The 9,248-nt window shown below is 36.1% G+C and overlaps 1 protein-coding gene across 1 annotated transcript; it reads right to left on the bottom strand.

Moving 5' to 3' along the window:
* Positions 1–3,494: 3,494 nt before the first annotated feature.
* On the bottom strand, positions 3,495–3,986 carry LOC113324369. The gene has a single exon (XM_026572690.1). The coding sequence runs from the start codon at positions 3,984–3,986 to the stop codon at positions 3,495–3,497; it is 492 nt and encodes a 163-aa protein (XP_026428475.1).
* Positions 3,987–9,248: the final 5,262 nt, after the last annotated feature.

Below are 9,248 nucleotides of genomic sequence, written 5' to 3' on the forward strand. Positions count from 1 at the left end.
TCATGCCTGGTCAGAAAGTTTTGTTGTATAACTCCCGGTTGCATCTTTTTCCGGGCAAACTGCGTTCCAGATGGACGGGCCCATTCTTAGTACGCACAGTTTTCCCTCATGGGCTGTGGAACTGGAAGATGTCGCCAACAGAAACATTTTCAAAGTCAACGGGCAGAGATTAAAGCCATTCCTTGAACCAATCCCACCCGACATTGAAACAACCAACCTGGAGGACCCCGTCTATGTGGACTAAGCTGATCCACCCTTGTACATAAATCAGGTTAAACATTCCATGCTCTTTCTTTTCTTGTGATTTTTGTTTCTTCATGTACAGTTTTTCTTTCCTTTCTAAAACATTGAGGACACTGTTTATTTTAGGTTTGGGGGTAGATTTAGGAACCCTGATAACATGCTATAATAGGAAAACAAACCTCTTTCTTTTTGACATAATCCCGTCTAAACCAAATTTATCCCAAGAAACCAAACCCATTAAAACCAAAGAGTTATATATAAAAAAAAAAAAATTATTAAAAATTGAAAAAAACATAAAAATGGAGCTCATTTACCTTGAAATGTTGACTCTTGTGCAAATATGTAATTATTAGGAGTCTTAGTCTAGATATTTAGGCACCCTGATTCTAGCACAATTCACATAGTGATAAGAAACTTGCACGCGCACGATCTACCAATACATGTATGGCCTCCATCTTCAAGGTGTTTGATAGGAAGTTACGATTGCCAATCACTTTAGAATACTGAACGAAACTTGACTAGCTTGTTCTTTGGTTGGTTGGGATAGAAGGTGGAGGTTACATTAAGAAAGACAACCATCGAATTTAACTGGGTGCATCAAAAAGGGCTACCTCTTGCAAAGTGTCATGTAATCTTTTGTTTCCTTTTGTATATGTATCAAAAGTGTTTCTTTATCAAAAAAAAAAAAAAAATGATGTATATATTCAGAAAAAAAAAATGAAAAAAATGAAAAAATCAATCAAGTATTTATCAATTCCATCCTCTCTTGTTCCAAAAATAAAAGAGAGTAGTCAATGTAAATAAGAGTCATGTAAATAGTCATTTTGTTGTTTCATTGTAATAAGCAAGGAAGGGTATATGCCATTGATGTACAACGCGAGTAATTGTGAAATACCTCCAACTCATTCACAATTCTCGTAAAGTCCGGACAGCTAGCTAGATTTCGACCTTGGTTCTTAGCCTGAGAAACTATCTCTTGGTGATTAGTAGTCATAACATCCGATCTTTCTTTACACATGTGTAGATACACTTTACACTCTTATCACATGTCTTTATTTGTTATCAGTGCTAGGATTGTGCCTTTGATAGCTAGATTGACATCTCCATTTTGCTGTGAGCTTAAACTGACTTGCACATGTCACATTTGATGGAATCTGAGCTTATATTTTGACCTAGAACTTTGTAGGTACGTTCTAAGCAAACCTTCACGAGACTTCAACTCGTCCACTAGGGACACTTAGTGGTTTAAAAGGCTTAGTGCATTCGCTAAATGCATTCGAGAGACCAGCGACAGTGGTATAGGTAGGATTTCCTTAGTTTTGTTTTACTTGAGGACAAGTAAAATTCAGGTTTGGGGGTATTTGATGAGTGCTAAAAAGTGCATATTTCTATATATTTTTATTGGCATTTAACTCATCCTTTGTGCATTAAATTCTACATTTTACCCCATATTCTGTATTTTCCTTGTTTTCAAGATTAAATATTTTTATTAATTAATTTTGCATTTTTAGGTAATAAATAAAGTTGGATGAATTGCGGAGCGGAAAAGAGCAGAAAAGTAGTGAAAGGCCGGGAGGAATTACGCAAATATCTCAACCCAAGCCCGCCTCGGTTCTCAGCCGTCAGATCGAAGCATTTCAGCATCCTACGGTCGCTCCATTATCGCACATCAAACTCCGAAGTCCCCGCTTCACATCGCAGCGCCCATCTCAATCTTGAGCCGTCCTTTTTGCTGCATTTCCTCATCCTACGGTCTCTCCAATATCTTCCCATCTCACCGTTGGATCCACCTACCATCTTCACATCCGACGCGTTTCCTCGCAAATCATCACCCCTTGCCACACCCGCTCAACACCCTAACTTCCAAACCCATCGACCTCAAGCCAAACACTCCCTTCTCCCCAAACTGTCGACCTCTTCTTCTCTTCCCCAAACTTCCTCTCTTCCATCACCTGCAACTCCTTCACCATCATGCCCCGACATTACCAGACCTCGAGCTCCATCACCACCTTCTTCCCCTTACTCATCCCTTTACTATAACTTGGCCCTATATACTTGTAGGTTTTGTGTGCGCTTTCGTTTTCACACCAGCAAGAAAGGTGGATTCTCATATGGCATCTTGATGTTTCTTTCAAGTTTCAGTTGTTTTTGTGGAAAATAACAAGGTATACTTTACCAGTTGTAGCAAGGTTTCAAAGAATTGCTAGAATGAACAATAGTAATTGTTTGTTGTGTGATATTAATATGGAGACTAAGGACCATTTGTTGCTTCATTGTCCTTTTTGCTAGAGCAGTATGGTTTGGAGTTTCTAAAGCCTTTATTCAAGATGTTGATACATACCATAATCTCAAAGATTGGATTTTATCATGGGCAGACATAGATCATTTAATATGCAGTGCTAGAAAAGAATTGCTTAATCTGGGTGTGATTACTATGTGGCATATTTGGAAGAGTAGATGTGTGAAAGTTTTTAAGGGAAAAAAATTGCATCCTAGAACCATCGTTCAACAAATTTTTCATTCACCAGTATAATATTTGCATACATTCTAGTCCTAGTAGAGTTCATCAATAGTCTAGTTTATCTGTGAATATGCATTGGCATCATCCTCCTTTCGATTGGCTTAAAATAAATGTTGATGCTTATATTCTACCTGCAACTAATAATGCCGGTGCGTTTCCTGTTGTTCGAAATCATACAGGATATTTTCTGGAAGCCGTCACTGAGGGCTAGAGATGTGGATTAGGTTAAAGCTCTTGTTGTGTTACAAGTTTCAAATTGGATTGCTAAAAAGAGTCTCAGAAGGATCATAATAGAAGGGGATGATAAAACTACAATGAAAGCTCTATGGATAGGTCAGATGGAAGGTGTTAGAAGGGATGATAAATATTTGTTGTTTGAATGTTTAAGTGTTATTAGTGAGTTATCTGAAACTCAGGTTCAATATCATCTAAGAAAATGCAATAAGGCTGCTGATGCTTTGGCAAAATATGCTAGAATCCATCACTGTAATGGACAATGGGTGTCTGATCCTTTCAAAGTTTTTTTTTCGAAATGAGAAAGTTTATATTAAAGAGAAAAAAGAATCCAATCCATACAACACTCAACTCGACACAGCAGATTAAGTTACATATGGATCACAGTCTCCCGGTTGTGCATGATATGCACATTGTTTATGTGTTTGAAAGTATCGTTTTCATGACACCACAAATTTAGAACCTGCTTAATATGAATAATGAGTTCATCCACATCTTAATTTCTTCCCCCAAACACCCTCTTGTTTCTTTCATCCCAAATGATCCAATCCAACGCATAATGTATAATATTCCACAGTTCTTTATACCTTCCAGTCAGCACATTGTTCCTCGAGGCTTCAAACAGTTCTAATATGCTACCAGGGATAGACCAAGAGATATGAAATGCTTTTATCAAGTGATCCCAAACTTTAAAGGTCGTTTGACAGTGTAAAAATAAATGATCTGCAGACTCATCCACCGTATTGCACATCATACAAAGAGAGCTATCAATTTCCACGCTTTTATGCCTCAGCATATCTCTTGTAGGTAGAGAATTGTTAAGATCTGCCCACAACATAAAACTAACTTTAGAGGGAATGTCGTTCTTCCACAGGAACTTACTATAGATACAAACTTCCATTGGACCAACTAGAGCATCGTAGCAAGCTTTAGTTGAGAAATTGTCACAAAACTCCACTTCACCATCACCATCAACCAGCGTAGACATTACCCAAATATCTTTTTAAGAGATCCCATTCAAGTTGTTCATTAGATTTTTAAGGATGCTTAAAATCACCTGACCATCTTCCTGCAAAAATCATATCCGCCACATAAGCTTGTTCCTTTGTGCAAGCTTTGAAAATAACCGGGAAAAGATCTTTAATACAACCATTCACCAACCATTTATCATACCAGAATCATATACCTTTTTCATTCCTCATCTTGAAACTCATAAAGTTTTGAACTTCAGGGACCATTCTTGAGACATTTTTCCACAAACTCTTTCCTTGAACTTCATCATCAATGTTGGTAGCATCACATCCTCAGCAACTTTCATTTTCTGTTACACAATCCTCCTCCATAGCACTTTCTTTTGTCTTGAGTATTTCCACACCCATTTAACCATAAGAGATTTATTAGTCAATCTCAAACTCCTAACACCCAATCCACCATATTGCTTTGATATGCAGATTTTAGTCCATCCCACCCAAACCATTTTTGTCCTATCTTGTGTAGATCCCCATAAGAAGTTCCTCATTAAGGCCACCATCTTCTTTTCCACACAAGCAGGAAGGTTGAACAAGGACATGTAATACATTGGCAGGCTAGATAAACAGTGTTTAATTAACACTAATCTCCCTTCTTTGTTTAAGTATTTCCTTTTCCAAGCAGAAAGCTTCAACTCCATCATCTCTATAACGGAGTCCATACAGAAATACATCTTGAACTAACACCAATAGGGAGACCAAGGTACTTTATAGGAAGCTTTTCAGTTTTACAGCCTAATTTTTTAGCTAGAACTTCTATAACATCATCTGCACCAACACTGATCATGGTACTCTTCTCAAGGTTTAATCTCATAATTGTAAGTGCTTCAAAAATTGATAGAATAATGAAAAGCCTTGTAACTTCATCAGAATTGGCATTCAAAAAAATGAGAGTATCATCAGCAAACTGCAGATGAGATATTATTGTACCAGCCACTTTGAAACCACTAAGTTGACCTCTTTCCACTGCATCATTCATTAGTTTTGATAGTATCTCCACCACCATGATAAAGAGGTAAGGACAAAGAGAATCTCCTTGTCTCAAACCTTTTTCTGGCTTGAACTTCTCAGTAGAGCTTCCATTCACTAGCACAGATAAGTGAGTAGAAGAAACACACCATTTAATCCAACCAATCCAATTCTCTCCAAATCCATGTTTGTGAAGGATGCAAAATATTATCAATATGATATGTATACTGAAAATTAGGATTCTCTCAGTTAGGCTTGAGTTTGTTAGTTAGTTGTAGGAGAGTGTGTCTTTGTGTTTGTTCGATTCTGATGGTTTAGTTTGTATCTTTGTGTTTACTTTTTAATTAGTAGTTGGTTTAGTTCGTTAGTTACTTTTGTGTCAGTTTTCAGTTTGTCCCTTGTATTGTATGGTATGTACTCTTGTTGTTTTCTCAATAGAACTTTATGTTATAAAGAAAAATGGCAGAGCCTGCGAAATTTCAGTATTTGTGACACCACTAGCTATTCTATCAACAGATTTGCAAAACCGAGAAACATTTCCAAATATTTTATTCTTAATACCCCAATATGAGACATTGATATACCTAGCGAACAATGGATTCAGATTTACTAACAGATATTATTACCACTTCATTGTTTGACTCAAAGATAACTTTATTAGAGCATCTCCAATGCTAGGGGTGAAGGTCATCCCATATGGAGGTCATATTAACACCTTTTTGTTGTGGGTTAATCCCATGTGGCTAAACAAATGAAAGTAAAACTTTTTTACCTAAATTTGATATCCAATGCCAAGGTCCTAATAATGTTTTATAATTAAGAAACCTTAGTTTTGGAACTAAGAATTAATGATGTGTCGATAGACCTTGAGTCATAGAGAAGGTTAAGATACGACTTTCTCCTCGATAGACTGTGTTGTGGGTTATCTGTTTTGCTTTTACAAAATTCTTATTAATGGTATGTTTTACTCTTATTTTAGATATCATCTTTTCTTGGAAACTCGTTTTTATAGTTTCAGTTTTGGGATATTGAAGAATGAGATACCGGTCTTCTTTTGGATAGCCCAAACAAGTCTTTGCGTTACTGTGCATCAATTACTTTTTACTTTTCAAGTATCTGTTTTGCACTTGGTTGGAAAAGGGTCTTTAGGATTATGAAATATCAAAAACTGAAAAAGTTTTTTACTGTCTTTTCTTTGACAGCTAAGTTTTGTACGCCAAAAACCCATACTTTCTCAAGCATGCCTTTCCCTAAAACTGTAGGAGGCTTTACCTCTACTACATAGGTTCCTATATCTCTCATTACGTGGATTTTTTCATCTATTCTTTTGGATTTTATGTGTTGGCTATTTAATACCCTGGAAAATCTCCTTTTCGTTATCCCAGTTCCTCTTGCACACTTTTATTGCAGTGGAACTTTCTATCCGTCTTTTTAACTCTTCTCCGTAAGAGCTCGTTACTTCTTTTGTACTGTTTTTTGTTCAGTTTCTTTACTGCTCTTTCAGATTGTCTTTAATGAATCAGCCAATGCTTTTTCCAGTGGATTTACAACCCTTATTGACTCAACCAATTCTGAGACGTGCGTATACTAGAGACTCACCTCCTCCTCCTCGTTTTCCCCTGATCATTGAAAACATAAATAGTGAAACTTCTTTAGTGGGAAGAGTTTTCTCGACTTCTATTTTCGACAAGGCTTACATCAAATATGCTTTAAACTATCGATGGGGACCAAGAATCAAATTCACTATCTCTTTTATATCCGAAAATTTATTTCTAATTGAGTTCCATCAAAGGGAACATGTGTCTTTAATACTGGCTCATAGACCCTGGCAGGTATACCGTGATGCTTTTCCTACGTGTCTCATTTTCTCGGATGGTTTAATAGAAAGAGATGCATTGAAGTTTATATCAGTTTGGGTTCAGCTTTTAAACTTACAAAACTTTCATTATCTTGACTGCATAATAGCTAGGATTTGCAAAAAGATTGGTAGAGTCTCCAAAATATACCCACCAAATGCTATCCCTGAACCAGGTGATCCCCTTTTTGTGAAGGTTGAGCTTAATATTGAAAGAAAACTATTGAAATCTGTTAGAGCTAAGGTTGGGAATAATCCTGAATCGGTGATCTATTTTGTTTACATGAACCTTCCACATCGTATATGCCTAACATGTAACAGATTGGGTCATGTTCAGGAAAACTACGTCATTCTAGAAAAGCGTATGCTTGAAGGAATTTATGATTCTTCTCCTTTCATTGATTTTGATGATGAATCTAAAAGCTGGGAGGATGAATTTAAGGTCCTGTTAGATGAAAAAATTGATCTGGATGTTCTTTCCGACACATCTTTAAGCTCTCCAGCTTTTCTTTCTCCTTAAAAACCTTAAAGAGAAGAAAGTGTAACAAAATTGATTGTCTTTTAAACCAAAATGGGGAAATTTTGAAACAAAAAACTCAAATTGCGGAGGAACTGAAAACGCATTTTGAAACTCTGTTCACTGTCTCTCCTACTGTCCCTGACCAAGAGCTTATGAATCTTATACCTAAGGTCATTTCAGAGCAGGACAATGAGGATTTACTACGGATTCCAACTTCAGGCGAAGTTTGGATGGTGGTAAAATCAATGAAGTCAAACAAATCGCCAGGGCCAGATGGTTTCCTGGTGATTTTTTTTAAACACAATTGGTTACTAGTTGGGAGTCAAATAGTTGCAATAGTACAAAATGTTTATGTAACAAAAACAATTAACCCAAAGTTAAATGAGACCTTTCTTTTCTTAATTCCTAAAATAAAACAACCAAAATTCCCTAGTGATTTCAGACCAATAGGATTGAGTAATACCCCTTATAAAATTCTATCTAAACTTTTAGCAAATAGATTGAAAATTCACTTAGAAAAAATGATTTCACCTTTCCAGTCGGCATTCTTGTCTTCCAGACAAATTGCTAATAATATTATGGTGGCACATGAAGTGTTCCACTCAATAAAGAAAATGAAAACAAAAAAGGGAGTATTAGGCATCAAAATAGACATGTCCAAGGCGTTCGACATAGTCAACTGGAATTTTTTACTCCAAACTCTATTTGCCTTTGGTTTTAGTAAGGATTGGTGTAATCTAATCTATCAATGCGTCTCGACTGCCTCAATCGCAGTCCTTCTAAATGGTTCGCCATGTGATTTCTTCACTCCTACGAGAGGGTTAAAGGCAAGGAGATCCAATATATCCTTACCTTTTTCTAATATGCATGGATGTTTTCTCTAGGCTCCTTTCAGCAAAGGAGAAAAACAAACATATAACCGAAATTAAAATTTCTAGACATGGTACCCCAATCTCTCACCTTCTTTTTGCAGACGAATATCTGTTATTTTCTAAAGCAAGTATTGTTAACTGTAAAACCCTTTTAAATATAATTAACCAATTTAGTAGTGCGTCGGGCCAGCTAATAAACTTCTCTAAGTAAAGTATTTTCTTTAGTAAAAAATACATTCTAGACACCAACTAATCATGATTAGACTGATGAAGATTAAGAAAAATAGCATTACAGACTCCTACTTAGGTGCTCCTTTATTTGTTGATAGGTCAAAAATTAAGACCTCTGATAAAATTGTTACAAATATGGAAAACAAAGCTCAAACTTGGAATGGTACAACTTTACTCCAAGCTAGTAAAAAAGTCCTAATCAAATCTGCTTTCTTTATCTAGTCTGCCAATATATCAAATGAGTTGCTTTTCCTTGCCTATAAAAATCACAGATAAAATTGATATTGTCCAAAGGGACTTGTGGTGGGGTAAACAGAAAAATTCAAAGGGTTATTATCCCATTAGTTGGGGTTTTATGTGTGAACCAACTGAAGTATGAGGTCTAGGGTTTAAGGAAGCAAACAAAATGAATAAAGCAATGATTGCTAAATTAGCATGGGGAATAGCAACTCAACAAAATACCCTTTTAGGCTCTGTTCTTAAGAACAAATACTTTAAAAATACTACAATTTTCCATTCCAAAAAACATTATAATGCTTCGTGGATATGGAGATGTGTTATACAGGGAGTTTCTTTAATTCTCAAATACAGCTGCTGGGAGGTAGGCGATGGTAAGTATATACACATTTGGACAAATAAATGGGTCCAAGGTATGGCACAAAACCTCATAACTTATTGTGGTAATCAACAAAACTTTTTAACACTTGTATCTGAGTTGATAGACTCAAATACTAAAAAGTGGAATGTAATGAAAGTCAAAAGTAGCTTTGCACCA

The sequence above is a fragment of the Papaver somniferum genome, chromosome 11, assembly GCF_003573695.1.
Source record: "Papaver somniferum cultivar HN1 chromosome 11, ASM357369v1, whole genome shotgun sequence".
Taxonomy (NCBI): Eukaryota; Viridiplantae; Streptophyta; class Magnoliopsida; order Ranunculales; family Papaveraceae; genus Papaver; species Papaver somniferum.

What these genes read in the sequence shown, in the direction of transcription:
- LOC113324369 (XM_026572690.1), bottom strand. Translation starts at nt 3,986, where the DNA reads ATGTCTACGCTGGTTGATGGTGATGGTGAAGTGGAGTTTTGTGACAAT.